Raw genomic sequence first — 23,256 nt, 5'->3', positions numbered from 1 at the left:
TATTGTTTGCTTGTTATTCGTTTAAGCAGACTGTCTATTGTTATGTCTTAGATGAAGATCAGATAAAATTTTATGACCAATTTATGCAGAAATCCAGGTAATTCCAATGGGTTCACATACTTTTTCTTGCCACTGTACGTGCTATAGCATTATGAGGACAATACATAAACATACAGGTTATAGGTACCTTGAGAGAGATAAAGCATCTGTGAGGAACACACAATTGAGTTGAAAGAAGAGAGACAATTGAAAGGACTATGAAATACACTGAACAAAAACACAAATGCAACAATTTCAAAGATTCTACAGAATTACAGTTTATATAAGGAAATCAGTCAATTGAAATAAATGAATTGGGCCCTAATCTATGGATTTCACATGACTGGGAATACAGATATGCATCTGTTGGTCACAGATACCTTAAAAAAAGGTAGGGGCGTGGATTTAAAAAACCCAATGAGTATCTAATGTGACCACCATTTGCCTCACACATCACCTTTGCATAGAGTTAATCAGGCTGTTGATTGTGGCTTGTGGAATGTATTCCCACTCCTCATCAATGTCTGGGAAGAACTGGGACATTTTCAGCTGCATTATCAGGCTAATGGCGGCAGATGAATGGCACGACAATGGGCCTCAGGATCTCATCACGGTATCTCTGTGCATTCAAATTGCGATCGATAAAATGCAGTTGTGTTCGTTGTCCATAGCTTATGCCTGCCAAAACCATAACCCCACCGCCACGATGGGCATTCTGTTCACAACGTTGACATCAGCAAACCGCTCACCCACACGACGCTGTCTGCCATCTGCCCCATACAGTTGAAATTGAGATTCCTTCGTGTAGAGCACACTTCTACAGTGTGCCATTGGCCATCAAATGTGAACATTTAACTACTGAAGTCGGTTACGACGCTGAACTGCAGTCAGGTCAAGACCCTGGTGAGGATGATGAGAATGCAGCTGAGCTTCCCTGAGTTGGTTTCTGACAGTTTGTGCAGAAATTATTCGGTTGTGGAAACCCACAGCTGTCTGGATGGCTTGTCTCAGATGATCCCACACATGAAGAAGATAGATGTGAAGGGCTGGCGTGGTTACACGTGGTCTGCCAAATTCTCTAAAACAACGTTGGAGGTGGCTTATGGTAGAGAAATAAACATTCAATTGCCTGACAACAGCTCTGGTGGACATTCCTGCAATCAGCATGCCAATTGCACGCTCCCTCAAAACTTCAGACATCTGTGAGATAATAAAGCTTTTTCAGCTCATGAAACATGGGACCAACACTTCACATGTTGTGCTTATATTTTTGTTCAGTGTTGAAAAAATACTAAGATGACCACCCAGGACTTCCATTTCAGGTTGATTGTTTGTGCATAGACACATCATAGACACAACAACACAACCTACAACTGTGTTTTTGCAGAGACACTGAATATTGCAATATCAAGACACATATGCCTACCATCTTTCACCTGCATCCTGAAGCACCAAACATCTCTTCTTCAATCTTTCCAACTCCAGGGGTGCTAGGCAGAGCTCCTCCTTACCTTGGAGCACTTACAGCGAAGGGGAAGAGTTCCACAGAATTCCCAGAATTGAAGACCGTACCAGAAGTTGGGATTAGTGTGTTAATGTTGCTCAAATCACAGGCATGGAATATGGCAGCCATGGCCATGTTTCCAGGGAAGGATGTTATCCCATGCCGACACAGGGGATAGAGACGCATAGGCCTCATCCCTGATGATTTGGAAGTTTCACTATGGGGCTTTATTGTTACCTGCAGTAGGGATGGACAATATATCTCTCTTACCTTTTCTTATGAGGTGGTGGTGTTCATTACCTACTTACTACTTCATACGCCTGTTCTAGTGTTTCTCTCAAGTTTATTGACTAGACTTACCCGAAAGATATTGTGGATCAACATTTACTGTAAGGGCTTAAAATGAACTAAACACTACGTCTCATTGCTCCTTCACCTCAGCAGGGACTTTGATACATATAGGCAGCCGCACAGGAGGTAAGAGACCATACGTGAATAATGGGCAGGACAATAAGAGCAGTGAAACTGGTTGGCAGGGATTATAAAACGATGTGGGAACAATAGAGGTTAATGTCAGGGAACCCAGTTATTTCATGGCAGGTCTGGCTTGACGCAGCACTGCAGAAACTCCATAGGGTTTATAGTGTAGTAGTATAGGCAAGCTGCATTGGTTAACACTGTGCTTTCACTACAATACCTCCATATGGGCATTTACGATACTCGCTATAGCCGGGTCCATGTTCATTCGCAGCTGTACATGGGGAGAGACACAAACAGAGGTGCAAATGAAATTAAGGAAAATAAAATTGGGGTTCAGTGCTTCAAGTGGAGATGGAGACGTATGGGTGTACATTATGATAAACACAATACAGTCTAGTAATGCACCTCTCCAGTACTGAAACACAGTCAGGGTCCTGGTAGAATAGAAGGCAAAATGTTTAAAGACCTAGTGCAGTCAAAAATGAGATATTCCTGTCTTTTATATATATTTCCACACTATGATGTTGGAATAAATTGATGCCCTTTTAGTGTAAGAGCTGTTTGAAAAGACCGCCTGAAATGTCTGCCTGTTTTGCTGGGATGTAGTTCTGTCCTGCCTGGTGACATCACCAGGTGGTAAATGAGTTAATAGACCAATACGAGAGTTCCAAACCTCTCTGCCAATAACAGCTAGTTTCCAGTTTCCCCTCAGACCACTCCCAGACAGATATTTCTCTTCATTTTTGACCATTTTGATTGAAAACATATATTCTGTGGGGTTACCACAGCAACGAGAGAAACCAGAGAGGAGGGGAACGAGACAGAGATGGCAAATATATGCATACTCATACCATTCACACTATAGGGCAAGCCTCAGACAGACCGTCAAGAACCATCACAGAAAATGTTAACTAATTAGCAACATTGCAAGTACTTACTACTTTTTATCATGTTAGCTAACCCCAACCCTAACCTTAACCCCTAACCCAAGGCCTAACTAACGTTGGCTACCTAGCTAACATTATAGCCACCTAGCCACAACAAATTGTAATTTGTAGCATATCATACATTTTGCAAATGTGTTACATATTGTATCAATTGCAATTGATAACATATTGAAAGAACTGCAAGTCTTAAAATATCACATGAATTGTAATTTGTGACATATCATACGAAATGGATGATGGACATCCACAAATGAATTCATATCATACGAAACTTAAGATATCATACTAATTGGAGTGTCCCAGATTTTATTTCCTCTATGTTACATCTACCCCTGAGTCCAGTTGGCAAGGACAGGCTCCACACACACACACACACACACACACACACACACACACACACACACACACACACACACACACACACACACACACACACACACACACACACACACACACACACACACACACACACACAGCTGTGCTGACTGTGAGTAAGGTAAATTTTGCCTCCATTTATTTGCTATGGGAACACATTGGAGTGGGGGACTTTGTTCTACACATTGATTTTAAGTGGGTGAACAGCCATGGTAGAATAACATTTTAAGACATTACCATATTTTAAGTAGTTTAACTAAAAATTAAAAGTGACGACTATATGTAATCTATCAATATTGGAAGCATCATAAAAGTGGACCTGCGTTAATAAAGAATTGTATACATTGACATACAATAGTTAACAAACCTGGAGCCAATGTTCTGTATGCTCTGCTTCCAAATCAGATGGAAAGAGTGACTATGTTTTTTAAGGTCCAAAGTCAATCCAAAGGTAACAAGTGTCAGAACTATTAGATATCAAAACTCCCACTTTCTTCACATCACTGACTTGGAACCGAACTGAACACACAATCAGCTAGCTCTATGACTTTGCCTACACTTGGGCTTTAGAAGCCATAGGGAGTGATTGGAATGGGATATCAGATCCAGGAATCTGTCATTTTCCACAGTTCAATGACAGTACAAAAGTAAGGGATAGTCTTCATGTCTTTCTTAGTGCTGTACTTCTGACTCCTTGGCCATCAGAAGTTTAACTGTGTTACTGGTTGACATGGGAACTCAGTTTTGGCCCTTGGCTGTGAAAACACTGTAATCAGACAACGATCTACTTCGGGCAGGCATGCACCCTGTTGAAGATGACGATTGTTTAACTTAAAAGGGTGGAAACCACTTAGTAAATAAATAAATTAAGAAGAGACTGTGGATCTCTTTGTTAGATTCAAATTCAGCAAGCTGAAAATGCATGATCAAATGGTTTATAAAGACTTCATAAACTCAGTTCACCTCATCATGAGGGGCCGCAGTTGCTCACTAACTGACTATCAATTAACTGACTATCAGTGACTGACATAACACAAGAAAAACTGATGACATGCAAACAAATTTCGAAATGGCACCTTGTTTATTCTACTATTCTAACTCGCAACTGTAAGTTGAGACCCCGACTGAGTTCCTGAAAAATAATAATACTGGAGATACATGGTTAAAAAGCTCCAAGTCATTTTCTGAATTACTCTTAACGAGCTTTTATTATACTGCTTTTTTCATTTTTTTACCAAAGGATAAAAACAACAGGGGTATTAGCGATGGCTGCCCATAAACAAACCAGCTCTCTATTTCTCTATAACTACAAGGATAGGGCACACAGTGTGTGGGCTTAGAGACTTTTTTTTATAATTGTCCCTTCTGGGCATCCTTACTGAGGTCATTATCCTGCCCATCTGCCAGGTAAGTCTGTGTTTTTAAGAAACCTGCTTCTCTCTCGTCTCTCTATCCTATGGTTCAGTTCTAATCATACACAGATGGTCACCCTCCTTGTACTCGTGCTGCCATGAAGGGGGAAGGTGTGCCAAATCTCTGTTCAAAGTAATACAATTACTTATTGTGCCAACCCTCTCCAGTCCCCATACATGAGTACTTGTCCCTGGCCAACTGTCGTCAGGCCTCTGGGACTGAAGTAGTTAACAGAGATATGCCCTGTTTGCTACTTAGCTACGACTGGTACTAAAGGGTAATACATTCTGTGAGGTACTTGAAAGTATCAAGCAGTAATTGTCCCTCAACTTTAACCTGTTTCCAACCCACCACTCTTTCTTAAATGTTTGACACAAGCCAAATTATTCAGTGGATGACTACAACATAAACATGGTCATGAGTGATGTTATGTTAATTTGTCCACTGATCCAGGAATCCTAAGACAAAAACAAGCTGTGAAAAGTATCCTCAGTTCTGTCCACTACAGTGCTGTACGTAGGATCCTAAGCTGTACTACACGCATTATTCAGCACCATTAATCCAACAGGCCCTGTCAGGCCAACACGCAGCGCAGTGGGAGAGGAGACAAAACAGCAGCAAGTACACGCAGTACACACACACACAGGCATGTTAGACACTCACACACACATGCACCTGTCTGCTCTAAAAGGATTACACTTGTTAAGCATCTTTTCAACAAGACTACAACCCACATCTCCAAACCACATTAAGCTTACAGCGGGGTCAGCTGTTTAACAGAAAGGTTCATATACCTGTTTTATACCGGTTTAAAGTAGTCTCTACAGAGACAAACACTGAGGGCTTATCTTGCTATCTTGTAACACCCGATTGTAAAAGGCAAGTATTTCACAGTGCAACCCAACCTGGTGTGCAGTGTTAAGGCTCCTCACACGGCCAGGCAGCCATTCTCATTAGGAGTGCTAAATCTGAACATCACACTAACACACTAACGAGAGGGAGAGAGCACAGCTTGCCATGAACCACCATCACACATACTGTAACACGGTGTGTTTGTGTGCTCACATTAGTGTGTGTGCACGTGAGTGACAAATAGAGAGAGAGATAGAGCAAGAGAATGAGAGGGCAAGAGATAAGATTCTAAGCGTCACACACAGTCAGCCAGAGGGAGGCAGCAGTCCAGGGATTCCAGACCAGGGCTTCAGGCTGCAGGGCCGAGACACGGGCAGCTTTACACGCGAGACCGACAGGAAGAGGCTAATGAGAGAGCAGGGCCTAAGGCCCAGCCTGCCCTAATGACTTCTCTGCTCCTAATGGGAATGTACAGGGGCAGGAAGACCACAGCCTTCACTGATGCTATGGATAGAACATTTAGACATTATCAGTGATGTAATATATTAATTGTATTGGGAGGAGAGCTTCTGATGTACAGTGTATGCCTAAACTGTACCTGGAAAAGAGCTTCAAAGTTATCCAACTCTCTGAGGGTGTTTCCACACTTGGTCTTTTTCAGATATTTTTGGTGAACTCAATGTGGTTCGCTTATTTTGTTATTCAGTGTGAACACGCCAAAGAACTCAGACCCCTCAAAAGATCCCTCGAAGCGTACCGAACTGAGACCGTCTCGAGAGGTGGGTTCAGTTCTTTTGAATTCCGCGGTCCAGTGCTCTTTAAGGCAATGTGAACACAAAGCTCCCCAGGTTCACTTGTCATTATTCCCGCACGACAGACTAGACTACCACAACACTATTTCCCCTGCCATAACCCCTCACATTGCTGCCACTAAATCAAGAACATGATGATGTGCAGGTTCGTGGAAAATAAATGTTTTTGGATATTGATAAGCGATTGTCAAGGATGCACAGAAATTTCAAAATATGTGTGGAGTTTTGTACTGACACAAATTTCTGATAATTTTTTGCAATATGTGATCTAGTATAAGCTAAGAAAGCTTCATACGCTGTTTATTCGACTATGGGGTTTGAATAGTGTGAGAAGACAAAGACATTTGGTGAGAATCACAACATAGGGAAGGTACAAAATCAAGGTCCGTGCAATCCAGAATCCTTGGGACGTCACAACTCTGACGGTACCCCATTGAAGTTGTAATTTAAAATGGTTACGGTAAGGGTTAAGGTTAAGGTAAGGGTAGGGGTTACAGTTAGGGTTAGGATTTAGCATAGGGACGTAACAAATATCCCGGATAGCACAAGCCTTCCTTTCTAAAGATAGCAAATGTGAATGCAAAGAGAACTGAGTTACAGTATATACCTTTTTTAAATCACAGACTTCACTTTAAAGAGGACTGAGATTGTTTCTTTTAAAGAGGACTACTGCATATGTGAAAACACCCTGAGATCCCCAGGAAACTCAAACTGAGTCCAAGAGTACATTTTATAACACACGAGAGTGGTTTTTAGGGGCCACTTGGTTAACATCGGCTTTGGGACATGCTCACTTCCTGTTATGAATGCTTTAGGGGCATGAAAGGCACAAGTGCATCACCAATAACAACCCGGGCCAAATTATAGGGAGAACACGCGGACAAACAAGTAGTAACCTGCAATCACAGGCTTTTGATGATGCCACGTTAGAGTCCCTATACTTTAACTCTAGAATCTAGATACACGACCAGCAGTGTGAATTTGAAAGTACATGTAGGCACAATTTTGTGCCTCTGGTCTAATAAAATGGGAACGACTTGACTATACAAAGTAAGATCCTCAGCATATTAGTCATTCAAGCATTTCCAGTAGTCCCAAAACAGGGATGGATTTCACTAGTAAATGCTAAGCTTTACATTTGAATACACATTCACTGACAACATAGGCCTACTCTGCATAAACTGCTGCATACATTTTGTCTCCATAAGCTCTTTTGAGTTTGGTTGTGGCACAAATGATGTTACACAGTTTACTGGACATTTGTGCTCATGTGACGACATTGGAGTTGCTCTGTATGTAGGGGCTCTGGTTCTGACTACTCCATGTTCCCTGTGTATAGCTCTAAAGCTGGGTTCTCTCTCTGCTTCCGCTCTCCTCTCTGCTCCCCTGAATGAGCCCTAATCCGACTGGACCGTGAGCTCACCAAACACAGAGCCACAGACACACAAGCCACCACACCACTGCAACACACACACACACACCGGCAGCCCAAAGGAAAGTGCTGACGGCCGGGGTGGGCCGTGCTGGGTGATTACTGTGGGCTATCGGGTGGGTGATGGACTTTTGCTGAATGTGGAATGAAGTAACTAACCATGCCCAAAACAAACAGGAGGACACGGACCCCAGCAGAGATTGGCTGGCTGATCTCAGGGGGAGATTACAACCTAGTTGAGCCTGATGCAAACACAGAGGCACACATCTATCTGCCACACCACATGTCCTATAGACTTGGCTTCAGTAGAGTATACAATGGTGAGGTAAGGTTTTTTGGGTCTCAGACAGTTCATAGAGAAGAGAAGAAAAGCACAGCACAGTGTGATATGGCAGAATACAGTAGAAGAGTAGAGGTGTAGTGGTAAGGTGAGATGAGAGCTAAGGTACAGTAGAAGAGTAGAGGTGTAGTGGTAAGGTGAGATGAGAGCTAAGGTACAGTAGAAGAGTAGATGTGTTGTGGTAAGATGAGATGAGATCTAAGATACAGTAGAAGAGTAGAGGTGTAGTGGTAAGTTGAGATGAGATGATAACTAAGGTACAGTAGAAGAGTAGATGTGTAGTGGTAAGGTGAGATGAGATGAGATCTAAGATACAGTAGAAGAGTAGAGGTGTAGTGGTAAGATGAGATGATAACTAAGGTACAGTAGAAGAGTAGAGGTGTAGTGGTAAGGTGAGATGAGATGATAACTAAGGTACAGTAGAAGAGTAGAGGTGTAGTGGTAAGATGAGATGAGATCTAAGGTACAGTAGAAGTGTAGAGGTGTAGCGGTAAGAAGAGATGAGAACTAAGATACAGTAGAAGAGTAGAGGTGTAGTGGTAAGAAGAGATGAGATCTAAGGTACAGTAGAAGAGTAGAGGTGTAGTGGTAAGGTGAGATGAGATGATAACTAAGGTACAGTAGAAGAGTAGAGGTGTAGTGGTAAGAAGAGATGAGATCTAAGGTACAGTAGAAGAGTAGAGGTGTAGTGGTAAGGGGAGATGAGATGAAAACTAAGGTACAGTAGAAGAGTAGAGGTGTAGTGGTAAGGTGAGATGAGATGATGACTAAGATACAGTAGAAGAGTAGAGGTGTAGTGGTAAGGGGAGATGAGATGATAACTAAGGTACAGTAGAAGAGTAGAGGTGTAGTGGTAAGGGGAGATGAGATGATAACTAAGGTACAGTAGAAGAGTAGAGGTGTAGTGGTAAGGGGAGATGAGATGATAACTAAGGTACAGTAGAAGAGTAGAGGTGTAGTGGTAAGGGGAGATGAGATGATGACTAAGATACAGTAGAAGAGTAGAGGTGTAGCGGTAAGGGGAGATGAGATGAAAACTAAGGTACAGTAGAAGAGTAGAGGTGTAGTGGTAAGGGGAGATGAGATGATAACTAAGGTACAGTAGAAGAGTAGAGGTGTAGTGGTAAGGTGAGATGAGATGATGACTAAGATACAGTAGAAGAGTAGAGGTGTAGTGGTAAGGGGAGATGAGATGATAACTAAGGTACAGTAGAAGAGTAGAGGTGTAGTGGTAAGGGGAGATGAGATGATAACTAAGGTACAGTAGAAGAGTAGAGGTGTAGTGGTAAGGGGAGATGAGATGAGAGCTAAGGTACAGTAGAAGAGTAGAGGGGTAGAGGTAAGGTGAGATGATAACTAAGGTACAGTAGAAGAGTAGAGGTGTAGTGGTAAGGTGAGATGAGATGATAACTAAGGTACAGTAGAAGAGTAGAGGTGTAGTGGTACGGTGAGATGAGATGATAACTAAGGTACAGTAGAAGAGTAGAGGTGTAGTGGTAAGGTGAGATGAGATGATGACTAAGATACAGTAGAAGAGTAGAGGTGTAGTGGTAAGGGGAGATGAGATGAGAGCTAAGGTACAGTAGAAGAGTAGAGGGGTAGAGGTAAGGTGAGATGATAACTAAGGTACAGTAGAAGAGTAGAGGTGTAGTGGTAAGAAGAGATGAAATCTAAGGTACAGTAGAAGAGTAGAGGTGTAGTGGTAAGGTGAGATGAGATGATAACTAAGGTACAGTAGAAGAGTAGAGGTGTAGCGGTAAGGGGAGATGAGATGAAAACTAAGGTACAGTAGAAGAGTAGAGGTGTAGCGGTAAGATGAGATGATAACTAAGGTACAGTAGAAGAGTAGAGGTGTAGTGGTAAGGGGAGATGAGATGATAACTAAGGTACAGTAGAAGAGTAGAGGTGTAGTGGTAAGGTGAGATGAGATGATAACTAAGGTACAGTAGAAGAGTATAGGTGTAGCGGTAAGGGGAGATGAGATGAAAACTAAGGTACAGTAGAAGAGTAGAGGTGTAGTGGTAAGGGGAGATGAGATGATAACTAAGGTACAGTAGAAGAGTAGAGGTGTAGTGGTAAGGTGAGATGAGATGATGACTAAGATACAGTAGAAGAGTAGAGGTGTAGTGGTAAGGGGAGATGAGATGATAACTAAGGTACAGTAGAAGAGTAGAGGGGTCGAGGTAAGGTGAGATGAGAACTAAGGTACAGTAGAAGAGTAGAGGTGTAGAGGTAAGGTGAGATGAGATGATAACTAAGGTACAGTAGAAGAGTAGAGGTGTAGTGGTAAGGTGAGATGAGATGATGACTAAGATACAGTAGAAGAGTAGAGGTGTAGTGGTAAGGGGAGATGAGATGATAACTAAGGTACAGTAGAAGAGTAGAGGTGTAGAGGTAAGGTGAGATGAGAACTAAGGTACAGTAGAAGAGTAGAGGGGTAGAGGTAAGGTGAGATGATAACTAAGGTACAGTAGAAGAGTAGAGGTGTAGTGGTAAGAAGAGATGAAATCTAAGGTACAGTAGAAGAGTAGAGGTGTAGTGGTAAGGTGAGATGAGATGATAACTAAGGTACAGTAGAAGAGTAGAGGTGTAGTGGTAAGATGAGATGAGATCTAAGGTACAGTAGAAGAGTAGAGGTGTAGTGGTAAGAAGAGATGAGAACTAAGGTACAGTAGAAGAGTAGAGGTGTAGTGGTAAGGGGAGATGAGATGATAACTAAGGTACATTAGAAGAGTAGAGGTGTAGTGGTAAGGTGAGATGAGATCTAAGGTACAGTAAAAGAGTAGAGGTGTAGTGGTAAGGTGAGATGAGATCTAATGTACAGTAGAAGAGTAGAGGTGTAGTGGTAAGATGAGATGAGAGCTAAGGTACAGTAGAAGAGTAGAGGTGTAGTGGTAAGATGAGATCTAAGGTACAGTAGAAGAGTAGAGGTGTAGTGCTAAGATGAGATGAGATCTAAGGTACAGTAGAAGAGTAGAGGTGTAGCAGCAAGGTGAGATGAGAGGTACAGTAGGGTAGGAGTTCTCAGCAGGTTGCGATCAGCTGGAGGTAACCCTGACCCTGTGGTGAGGAATGAGACTGGACTGGTTCACAGGAAGCCAGAGTTACTCTCTCTTTTCTCTCCCTGACAAGGAACAAAGAGACCCTTTTTCCCAGAATATTGGTGTGTCGCGTGTGCCAAGACATACTTCCGTTCAATCACCTCTGAGGATTCTAAGAATTGTATTTGCATCTCTCACTGTGACATCTATCATCAGTGAAAAGACACAAGAGTGAGGGAAACATTGGCACACACTAAAAGAAAAAGTAATACACCATGTACATACAATGTTGACAATCCATTCTAGCCAGGTACTTCCAGAGAGTGTTTATGGGGTCAGCCTATGGCGGCCTGCTAGGCTAAGTGATAAGCACTATATATGTCTACTCCAGAGTCTTGATGTCCTTAATGATAAGAGGGCTGGAACACTGTGACATCATGGTGACATTAATCAGTACTCCTGTCCCCTTTGCCATTCGCAGAGCCACAGATGCATTCAGAATACCAGAGGGCATAAAGGAAGGTGTATTTACATACTTTGCAGCTTTGAAACCCCTATGAGAGTCATCACTGAAATAAAACACAGATTTCTTATTAGGATTAAGCAGAGTGTACTCAGAGACTAATAGACAATGGTCTTTACTGTTTACTGGAATTCATGTGGAAAGAGCTGCTGGACCATGTTACACAGTCCTATAAACATAGGGGTGTTGCATAGAGTATCTCACGCTGATCTATGGTGTCTTTCAACACATCATGATTGAATGCAGATTTAAACAATGCCACGCTACACGTTTCCCTGACTTCCCATACAGTATGTGGTTTTAAAGGGTCAAAGGGTCAGAGGAAAAAAAGGTCAGTCACAGAGAAGCAGGATATCTGAAGGTTGCTTGCTATTTTCACCACAACTATTGGGAATTAAAGGTTCAAATATGTCCCAGAAAATGCTAATAGAGTAATTCCAGAAGTGGTTTCAGTGTGGAAGACACAATCACACGGAAGGTTTTGATCCAGAACTGGCTATGCAAATGTCTCAGTGGGTTCAGCAGCACAGGTGGAGAGAGGAGAGGAGGTTGTATGGGATGAGGGGTTGAGAGAGGGGTGGAGATATGGGTAGAGGAGTGGAGAGAGGGGTAGAGGGGTTGAGAGAGGGGTGAAGAGAGGGGTAGAGGGATTGTAAGGGATGGAGAGGTTGAAAGAGGGGTAGAGGGGTTGAGAGAAGGGTATAAGGGTGGAGACATGGGTGGTGGGTTGAAAGAGGGGTGGAGAGGTAAAGAGAGGGGTGGAGAGGTAAAGAGAGGGGTGGAGAGGTAAAGAGAGGGGTTTAGAGGTAAAGAGAGGGGTTTAGAGGTTGAGAGAGGGGTGGAGAGGTTGAGAGAGGCATGGAGAGGTTGAGAGAAGGGTGGAGAGGTTGAGAGAGGGGTAGAGTGGTTGAGAGAGGCATGGAGACATTGAGAGAAGGGTGGAGAGGTTGAGAGAGGGGTAGAGTGGTAAAGAGATTGGTGGAGAGGTTGAGAGAGGGGTGGAGAGGTTGAGAGAGGGGTAGAGTGGTAAAGTGATGGGTGGAGAGGTTGAGAGAGGGGTGGAGAGATTGAGACTGGCGTGGAGAGGTTGAGAGAAGGGTAGAGAGGTTGAGAGAGGGGTGGAGAGAAAGAGAAGGGTTGAAGAGTAAGAGAGGGGTTTAGGGGTAAAGAGAGGGGTGGAGAGGTTGAGAGAGGGGTGGAGAGGTTGAGAGAGGCATGGAGAGGTTGAGAGAAGGTTGGAGAGGTTGAGAGGGGTAGAGTGGTTGAGAGAGGCATGGAGAGGTTGAGAGAAGGGTGGAGAGGTTGAGAGAGGGGTAGAGTGGTAAAGAGATGGGTGGAGAGGTTGAGAGTGGGGTGGAGAGGTTGAGAGTGGGGTGGAGAGGTTGAGAGAGGGGTGGAGAGGTTGAGAGAGGGGTAGAGTGGTAAAGAGATGGGTGGAGAGGTTGAGAGAGGGGTGGAGAGGTTGAGACTGGCGTGGAGAGGTTGAGAGAAGGGTGGAGAGGTTGAGAGAGGGGTGGAGAGGTAAAGAGATGGGTGGAAAGGTTCAGAGAGGGGTGGAGAGGTTGAGAGAGGCGTGGAGAGGTTGAGAGAGGAGTGGAGAGGTTGAGAGAGGGGTAGAGTGGTAAAGAGATGGGTGGAGAGGTTGAGAGAGGGGTGGAGAGGTTGAGACTGGCGTGGAGAGGTTGAGAGAAGGGTGGAGAGGTTGAGAGAGGGGTGGAGAGGTAAAGAGATGGGTGGAAAGGTTCAGAGAGGGGTGGAGAGGTTGAGAGAGGCGTGGAGAGGTTGAGAGAAGGGTGGCGAGGTTGAGAGAGGGGTGGAGAGGTAAAGAGAGGGTTGGAGTGGTAAAGAGATGGGTGGAGAGGTTCAGAGAGGGGTGGAGAGGTTGAGAAAGGCGTGGAGAGGTTGAGAGAAGGGTGGAGAGGTTGAGAGAGGGGTGGAGAGGTAAAGAGATGGATAGAGAGGTTGAGAGAGGGGTGGAGAGGTTGAGAGAGGGGTGGAGTGGTAAAGAGATGGGTGGAGAGGTTGAGAGAATGGTGGAGAGGTTGAGAGAGGGGTGGAGAGGTTGAGAGAGGGGTGGAGAGGTTGAGAGAGGGGTGGAGAGGTTGAGAGCCGTACCTCTGCTGATCCTCTGCTTCTCTCCAGACAGGATACCAGGAGTATCAATCACACTGATGCTCTCCAGAACAGGGTTGGGCAGCTGAGCACACACAAACCTACAGGACATAAGACAAGATTTAAGAAACACTTTAGATAGACCGACACTGAAGAATTACAGAGCCTACATGATCAAATCTGACACAGAAAAAGAGTCGGACAAACACTCCCAGACTAACACATAGACACACAGACAGATAGTTGGGTTTTCTTCATGTAAAACAAAGTATTGACCACTTTGGACAGTTTGTCTTAGGATTCAAAAAGGCAACTGGTAATGTTTGACATTCAACCATGTTCCAACTGTGACATTGGCTTTTTCTTATCTATGGAAACTTGATCACACTGATGTCGGAAATACAACTGATAATAAATCACAATGTTAGATACATAGTTGAGCTGAACTCTGCCCTTTACTCTTGGAGTCTTCACTGCTTAGGGAACGTGCATTATACACATGTTTATCTGTTTAAACTGTTTTCTGAGCCAAGGCAAATTTCTGTATACTTACTGTGGTACGACAAAGAGCGGCCCTAAGCCAAGAACCCTAACAAACCTTACTCCACACATGTGTTCTGCTACTTAACATCAGAGCCACCTGCTGAAACCATCACAAACCATGTGTTCATATCATCTCCCTTAGGACACACGCTATTAGACCACAGCCTTGTGCTGACATTGGAAGCCCTACGTTGATTGCTCCCTCAACCTCTCGTGATCCAAAGTATGAATAGCATATTTAAGAAACACTTAATAGGTAATAAGGCAATAAGCAGCGAGCCCTTACCCAGAGCGAGGTGTGAGGTATGTATGACATGCGCACATCAGATGATAAGGGTTAACAGACCCACTGACGGTCTGCCACTAAAAGGGGATACCCCTGGACGGTGAGCAGAGGGAAATTCAATCAGAGGTGGAATGTAGAGCTTGTGTAGCAGGTCTCTCCTCGTGGCATGATATCATCCTGTGACATGATATCATCCTGTGACATAGTAAACACAGCTACCGTTGAGGCAGGCTAAACTTAACTTTCACTCTCGCTCCTGCACTCAGTCCGCCTCCCTCCCTTTCCTTCTCTCAAGGACTGTGAGTTTCATGCCAACTGAGAAATATTTAATACTTTGGCATCAGTAAGCTAAGCAACTTACATTGTTTCCCTACATAAATCAAAGCGTGGGGTTATTCTCAAACAAATTGGAATTTCAAATTAAATTGTAATCTGAAACGTATTGGAAACTCAGCAGGAGCACAGAGAAACACTCACATGACTAACTAGTAGAGTTCCAGAGAAATCTTTTGGCCATTTGAGCTCAAAGCAAGTTTGAAAAATTCTTCTCCCAGGGGCCTTTAGAATGTGAAACTCCAAAAACTGATGCACAGTATTGATATTCAATGCTAATTAGTTACTGAACATTCACCATTCTATCTTTGATAAGGCATCTAAAAACAACCTGTAACAGTGCGCTTTTCATTTGTTGTATACAAACATGAGTCATCCAACTATATAGAGCAGGTATTCTCAAATTGGGATACACGCAACGCCGTCGGAGTAAGCCAAATAAAAATGTGATTCACATTTAAAAACAGTCCATTTATTCTTTCCAACAGGGCTATACATTTGGGTGAGGTTTTTTTCTTCGCCTGAGTAGCCTCGTTTCACTGCCAAAAATCAATTTAAACCATCTACTGTTCAGTGAAAAAACAATACAATGTCAAATACAGGTAGCCTAATCAAATAATTAACATCCAATTACATGAACCATTACTCTCTCCACTAACAGTCCATATGTAGCCAAACGTAGCTGCTGCTCATATTGGTATCTGTACTCATGGCGCAAAAGCCATGACAGGGAGATGGAGTGGTAACGCTCGTGCAAGCAGTTGCTCCAGACGTCACTTGGGTACACTGCAGCATCCACCGAGAGGCTCTTGCTGCCAAGGGAATGCCTGACAGCTTGAAAGATGTTTTTAACACTACAGTGAAAATGGTTTACTATGTTAAAGCAAGGACCCTTTTCTGCACTATGCAATGATATGGGCAGCGACCATGTAATGCTTTTACATCAGACAGAAGTGCGCTGGTTATCAAGGGGCAAAGTATGGACATGTTTTTTTTTAATTGAGAGATGAGCTTAAAGTTGTCTTAACTGATTTTCACTTGTCTGACCGCTTGCATGATGATGAGTTTCTCACACGACTGGCCTATTTGGGAGATATTTTTTCTCGCCTGAATGATCTGAATCTAGGATTACAGGGACTCTCCGCAACTATATTCAATGTGCGGGACAAAATTCAGGCTATGATTAAGAATTGGAGCTAATTTCTGTCTGCATTAACAAGGACAACACACAGGTCTTTCCATCATTGTATGATTTTTTGTGTGCAAAAGAACTCAAGCTTACGGACAACGTCAAATGTGATATAGCGAAGCACCTGAGTGAGTTGCGTGTGCAATTACGCAGGTACTTTCCTGAAACGGATGACACAAACAACTGGATTCGTTATCTCTTTCATACCCTGCCTCCAGTCCACTTACCGATATCTGAACAAGAGTCTCATTGAAATTGCAACAAGCAGTTCTGTGAAAATTGAATTTAATCATAAGCCACTGCCAGATTTCTGGATTGGGCTGTGCTCAGAGTATCCTGCCTTGGCATATCGCACTGTTAAGACACTGATGCCCTTTGCAACCACGTACCTATGTGAGAGTGGATTCTCGGCCCTCACTAGCATGAAAACTAAATACAGGCACAGACTGTGTGTGGAAAATGATTTAAGACAGACTCTTTCCAATACAACCCAACATTGCAGAGTTATGTGCATCCTTTCAAGCACACCCTTGTCATTAACCTGTGGTGAGTTATTCACAATTTTCGATTAACAAATAAAGAGCAAAATTATTGATTATTATTATATTATTATTTGTGCCCTGGTCCTATAAGAGCTCTTTGTCACTTCCTATGAGCCGGGTTGTGATGAAAACTCCCACTCATTCTTATGTTTAATAAACATATTGTTTAGTGTGTGTGTGTGTGGCAGGCTTACAAAGATGGCCACAAACAACATTTGAGAGTTCGCTGACCCTGGTGCTAGAGGGGGTACGCAGCTGGAGGTTGAATGTTTGAAGTTGTACAGGACTATAAAAAGGGAACCACTGCTATAGATGAATAAAAAACACTACATGTGGAATGTTATAGTCTCACCTGTTGAGAAATGCGTTTCCGAAGACGTTGAGCTTCCTGAAGGGTTTCTTGGGGTCGACCACCAGGGCATTGCCAGGGATCAGCCCCTCCGTGTCTCCATGCATCACTGCAATGAAGGAGTCTGTGGTGGGCTCTGGTCCGATCCGCATTCCAGGGAAATCCTGCTCCAACAGGTATCTGGGGAGTAATAGGAGACATGGATCTCTGGTTATGCTTTTCTTTATTGTCCACTGTCTTAGTTGACCTGTTACTTTACAACCCCTATACATCTGCCCTTTACATGGCAAACTTGTACATCTTTTAAAATAAAATATTAGCAATGTTGAATTATAGGGTCACGGTCCAAGAGTTTATACTTGAATGAGTCTGAATTAATATCACAGATGTCAAATCTCTTCTAAATAGAGATTTGTGTGTAATATTGTAAAGATTTAGCATAATTCTATAGAATGTGCAGAATCCTACAAATGCATTGAATCGTAAATACTTGATTTCTCTGGTGATTCATTACTCAAGGCAATAAATTGTCATTTTAAACCACTTTCAACACTTAAAGCACTAACAGATGTGAGGTCAACCAGCTGATACTCTATGTATCCACTCTACACACACCCTGTCATAGGGGTCAACAGTGCTGGCTAGTACAGTTTCTCTGTATACACTGTTTAACTCCATAACACAGTGCCATTGCAATGATAGATGTGAGGAGCACTGACACAAACCAGAATATATTGTCTTACTTTCCAGACCCAGATGTTTATCCTTCCCACTAGGGTTGGGCGGTATCTAGATTTCCATACCGTCATACCGTTTCTGTACCATACCAGGGTATACGGTATTACCGGAAGTGCACACAAGGGGCGCTATACCCCCCCAAAAAGTATATACATTTTTGACCCACAAAATAATTTAGGCAACAAGGATTTTGATCCAAGTGGGGATTAAATGTCTCTACTATCACCAAGAAGCTTGATCTTGACAGCTAGCTACTTCGCTAGATAGTTAGCAAACCAAATGAATAGCTGGAGCCCTGAGCTGCATATCCTTTATTTGACACATCTTAGAATTGTTCCAGTTATTCTTAACTTATAAGTTATAAGGAGTGGCGTAGCATGCACCCCCGCAGCCCCCGTGAAACGTTGGTGCCCCAAACCCCCCGCATTTAAAAAAAATATATATTATTGTTATTGTTATTTCTGGCATTTAAAATCATACCCTCGGTATTTCGAAATACCCCGGCGTGCGGTATAAACGGTATACCGCCCAAGCATACTTCCCACAGCTCTGCCACTGAGGCTTCGGTGAGATGAAGGGAGGCAGAGGGACTGTGTTATGTCCATCATGATGGCAACGTTAATGAATTACCTTGTGTGTGTGCAAGTGTGTGTGTGCGTGCAAGTGTGTATGTGTGTGTGCACGCGTGTGTGTTTGGAAACAGACTAGAGAGGAAAGAGCTAAGCCTGTGTGCTTTCATAACACTTAGGACTGAGGAGTCAGCACACACACACACACAAACACAGGCCTAGCTCTTTCACTGCCACTTTTCCTACTGCAGCCGCTGCTACTTGCTGCCACCACATAGGCACATCCTCTATGAATAATGCACCACAGCACAGGAAACTGAAGACGCTGCCTATGGCCCTATCCTGCAGGACACAGAGAAATGGAGAGTAGCCACACTAGCCCAGTCCACCTCTCAGTTTCCTCTATCCCCAAGCCATTAGAGAGGCTAGCTCTGGAAACTATTGGCAATGGACTGAACCATGACTGTCAGAGGCAGAATAGGATACCAACACAAAGTCATCACCTCACTTGGTCAGTGCTGAACCGTAGCTGATTAAATATTCAAACAATTCCAACTTTTGAAACTGACATATATTGCCGGGATTCAGCATAAATGATTTGTCAATGCTTTATGATGCTTCAAAATATGATTTAGCAAAGTAAACTATAGAGTGCACAAGCAACAAAAAAAATCTGTATAATTATATTAAAAGCTTCCAGAGATGAGAAAGATTTTTATCCGGGGAATTGTGATCCATATCCAATCCAGTCTTGTCCAGGGATTGGTATACCTGGAATTCAGCGTAAGCCTGGTACAATCGCAACCAGAGAGACATTTCAGGGATTTCTCTCTCTGTCTGTACCAAGGGACCACGACCACATCTGGTTACAGAATGTTATAATAGCGCCAGAGGAGATGGCTGCTGTTTTACGATCCCCTAAACAATTGTGATATTGTGTGTTGTTTCGCATTATTTGTAACTTATTTTGTACATAATGTTTCTGCCACTGTGTCTTATGACTGAAAAGAGCTTCTAGATACCAGGACAGCGATTACCTCACCCCGTACTGGAGGAATACTTTTTCTTTACAGAGGAATGGGAAGAATTTACTTCAGACATGCGACAAGGCCCTCATCCCTGTCATTCGTAGGGGAAAGAGACAGAGACATCAGGGACGAAGGTCTGGGTGCCTTGTAAGGATCCGATGGTGAGTGTGTAATCTCCCTTTACCATCGGTCCTATTAGCAAATGTACAATCAATAGAAAAAAAATAGACAAACTACGATCACGTGTATATCCTACCAACGGGACATTAAAAACTGTAATATCTTATGTTTCACAGAGTCGTGGCTGAACGACAACATTAATAACAAACAGCTGGCGGGTTTTACGCTTTTTCGGCAGGATAAAACAGTGGCGTCTGGTAAGAGGTGGTCTATGTTTATTTGTAAACAACAGCTCAGCTGGTGCACGAAATCTAAGGAAGTCTCAAGGTTTTGCTCGCCTGAGGTAGAGTATCTCATGATAAGCTGTAGACCACGCTATTTACCAAGAGGATTTTCATCTATATTCTTCGTAGCTGTCTATTTACCACCACAAACCGATGCTGGCACTAAGACCACACTCAATGAGCTGTATATGGCCATAAGAAAACAGGAAAATGCTCATCCGGAGGTGGCGCTCCTAGTGGCCGGGGACTTTAATGCTGGGAAACTTAAATCTATTTTACCTCATTTATACCAGCATGTTAAATGTGCAACCAGAGGGACAAAAACTCTAGACTACCTTTGCTCCACACACAGAGACACATACAAAGCTCTCCCTCGCCCTCCATTTGGCAAATCTGACCATAATTCTATCCTCCTGATATCTGCTTACAAACAAAAACTAAAGCAGGAAGCACCATCGACTCAGTCAATAAAAAAAAGTGGTCAGATGAAGCAGATGCTCAGCTACAGGACTGTTTTACTAGAATAGACTGGAATATGATTCTTCCGATGGCAATGAGGAGTACACCACATCAGTCACTAGCTTCATCAGTAAGTGCATTGATGACATCGTCCCCACAGTGACCGTACGTACACACCTCAACCAGAAGCCATGGATTACAGGAAACATCGCACAGAGCTAAAGGGTAGAGCTGCCGCTTTCAAGGAGCGGGACTCTAACCCAGAAGCTTATAAGAAATCCCACTATGCCCTCCGACAAACGATCAAACAGGCAAAGCGTCAATACAGGACTAAGATTGAATCATACTACAACGCCTCCAATGCTCGTTGGATGTGACAGGGCTTGCAAACTATTACAGACTACAAAGGGAAGCACAGCCGCGAGCTGTGGCAAGTAACACTGAAACACGAGGCAAGTAACACTGAAACATGCATGAGCGCATCAGCTGTTCCGGACGACTGTGTGAGTAAGACCTTTAAACAGGCCAACATTCACAAGGCCGCAGGGCCAGACGGATTACTAGGACTCAGAGCATGCGTTGACCAACTGGAAAGTGTCTTCACTGACATTTTCAACCTGTCCCTGACTGAGTCTGTAATACCAATATGTTTCAAGCAGACCACCATTGTCCCTGCGCCCAGAACACTAAGGTAACCTTCCTAAATGACTACTGACCCATAGCACTCATGTCAGTAGCCATGAAGTGCTTTAAAAGGCTGGTCATGGCTCACATCAACACCATTATCCCAGAAACCCTAGACTCACTCCAATTTGCATACTGCCCCAACAGATGCACAGATGATGCAATCTCTATTGCACTCAACACTGCCCTTTCCCACCTGGACAAAAGGAACACCTATGTGAGAATGCTATTCATTGACTACAGCTCAGCGTTCAACACGATAGTGGTAAGGGTAGGTAACAACACATCCGCCATGCTGATCCTCAACACAGGCGCCCCTCAGGGGTGCGTGCTCAGTCCCCTCCTGTACTCCCTGTTCACTCATGACTGCATGGCCAGGCACAACTCTAACACCATCATCAAGTTTGCGGATGACACAACAGTGGTAGGCCTGATCACCGACAACGATGAGACAGCCTATAGGGAGGAGATCAGAGACCTGGCCATGTAGTGCCAGGACAACATCCTCTACGTGATCAAGACAAAAGGAGATGATTGTGGACTACAGGAAAAGGAGGACCGAGCACGCCCCCATTCTCATCGACGGGGCTATAGTGGAGCAGGTTGAGTGCTTCAAGTTCCTTGGTGTCCACATCACCAACAAACTATCATGGTCCCCCTCAGACGACTGAAAATATTTGGCATGGGTCCTCAGGTTCTACAGCTGCACCATCGAGAGCATCCTGACTGGATGCATCACTGCCTGGTGTGGAAACTGCTCGCCCTCCGACCGCAGGCACTACAGAGGGTAGTGTGTACAGCCAAGTACTTTACTGGGGCCAAGCTTCCTGCCAATCCAGGACCTCCATACCAGGCGGAGTCAGACGAAGGGCCTAAAAATTGTCAAAGACTCTAGCCACCCTAGTCATAGACTGTTCTCTCTGCTACCGCACGGCAAGCCAAGTCTAGGCCCAAAAGGCTTCTTAACAGCTTCTACCCCCAAGCCTTGAGACTCCTAAACAGCTAATAAAAGGGCTACCCAGACCCCTCTTTTACACTGCTGCTACTCTCTGTTTATTATCTATTCATGGTCACTTTAACTCTACCTACATGTACACATTACCTAAATTACCTCGACTAACCGGTGCCCCCGCCCATTGACTCTGTACCGGTACCCCCTGTATATACTGCAGCATCGCTATTGTTATTTTACTGCTGTTGTTTAATTACTCAAAAAATTGTTTTTACTTAATTAACACTTACAGCATTTCACCATAAGGTCTACTACACCTGTTGTATTCGGTAGGGCATGTGACAAATAACTTTAGATTTGATTTTGATTTGTTTTAGTTTCACTGTGGATTTCAAAGGACTGCCTAATTAAGATCACTCATTTTGCCAGATTGAGACAGAACCCTACCAACAAACCCACAGCCAGCTGTCATTCTCACCCACATATGCAAAAGCATGAGAACAAAGCTCTACTCATCTCCTGCTATTCAATTACATAACCGCAATATGATTACTTGATCGCAAATAAGTACTACAACCTAAAGCTAATAGCTCATTTAGGAAGTGCCCCAAAGCTTTTCAGACCTTACAACCTGATCCTACACAGTAAGTGCTTTCCGTGGCCAGGGGCATTCTCTACATGATTCCAGACTGATGTCTCACACTTGCCTCTCTATAACTCCTGGACTAGTCGCTCTGGAAACTATTAGTGACTATAAGTTGCTATAGCAATAACGGAACGGATTGGAGGGTTGGAGACAGCAGGGTTTATCAGTGACACCAGAGGACTGCATCTCACCATTGGTCTTAGGATGGCAGGAGAAATACTAGCATGCACTGGCATTACTGCACAGCAAGAGGGATGCACTTAGTCTCACTGGTAAAGTTTGATGTGGAAACATGTCACAAAGGCAATGATACAAGTAGAGAGCAGGAAAAGGGTACTAGGCTACACATCTCAACACACAGAAGAGGTTCAACTACTTTCTGCCTTTCATATGCCCATACAGCACATATATCTGATTTTAGTTCATTATACACTGAACAAAAATATAAACGCAACATGTAAAATGTTGGTTCCATGTTTCATAAGCTGAAACAAAGGATCCCAGAAATGTTCCATGCACACAAAAAGCCTATTTCTCTCAAAATTTGTGCACAAATTTGTTTACATCCCTGTTCGCGAGCATTTCTCCTTTGCCAAGATAATCCATCCCCCCGACAGGTGTGGCATGCTCATTACACATGTGAACTTTGTGCTGGGGACACACA

At 43.6% G+C, this 23,256-nt stretch overlaps 1 protein-coding gene across 4 annotated transcripts in view; it reads right to left on the bottom strand.

The window, feature by feature from the left end:
- ehd3 (EH domain containing 3) overlaps window positions 1-23,256 on the bottom strand; it is a 39,186-nt gene that overhangs the window by 11,097 nt on the left and 4,833 nt on the right. For 2 of the 4 annotated variants that reach the window (XM_036985056.2, XM_036985055.2), the window contains 3 exons: window positions 17,116-17,292; window positions 13,874-13,971; window positions 2,241-2,294 (listed from right to left, as the gene is read on the bottom strand). In XM_036985056.2, the coding sequence (XP_036840951.1) occupies window positions 2,241-2,294; window positions 13,874-13,971; window positions 17,116-17,292 (329 nt within the window). The remainder of the gene's footprint in view (window positions 1-2,240; window positions 2,295-13,873; window positions 13,972-17,115; window positions 17,293-23,256) is intronic. The other 2 variants (XM_090242980.1, XM_036985057.2) reach the window with 1 other exon arrangement.

This window comes from Oncorhynchus mykiss, chromosome 8 (assembly GCF_057628025.1).
Source record: "Oncorhynchus mykiss isolate SJ-2025 chromosome 8, ASM5762802v1, whole genome shotgun sequence".
NCBI lineage: Eukaryota > Metazoa > Chordata > Actinopteri > Salmoniformes > Salmonidae > Oncorhynchus > Oncorhynchus mykiss.
This window is presented reverse-complemented; position numbering and strand designations above follow the sequence as displayed.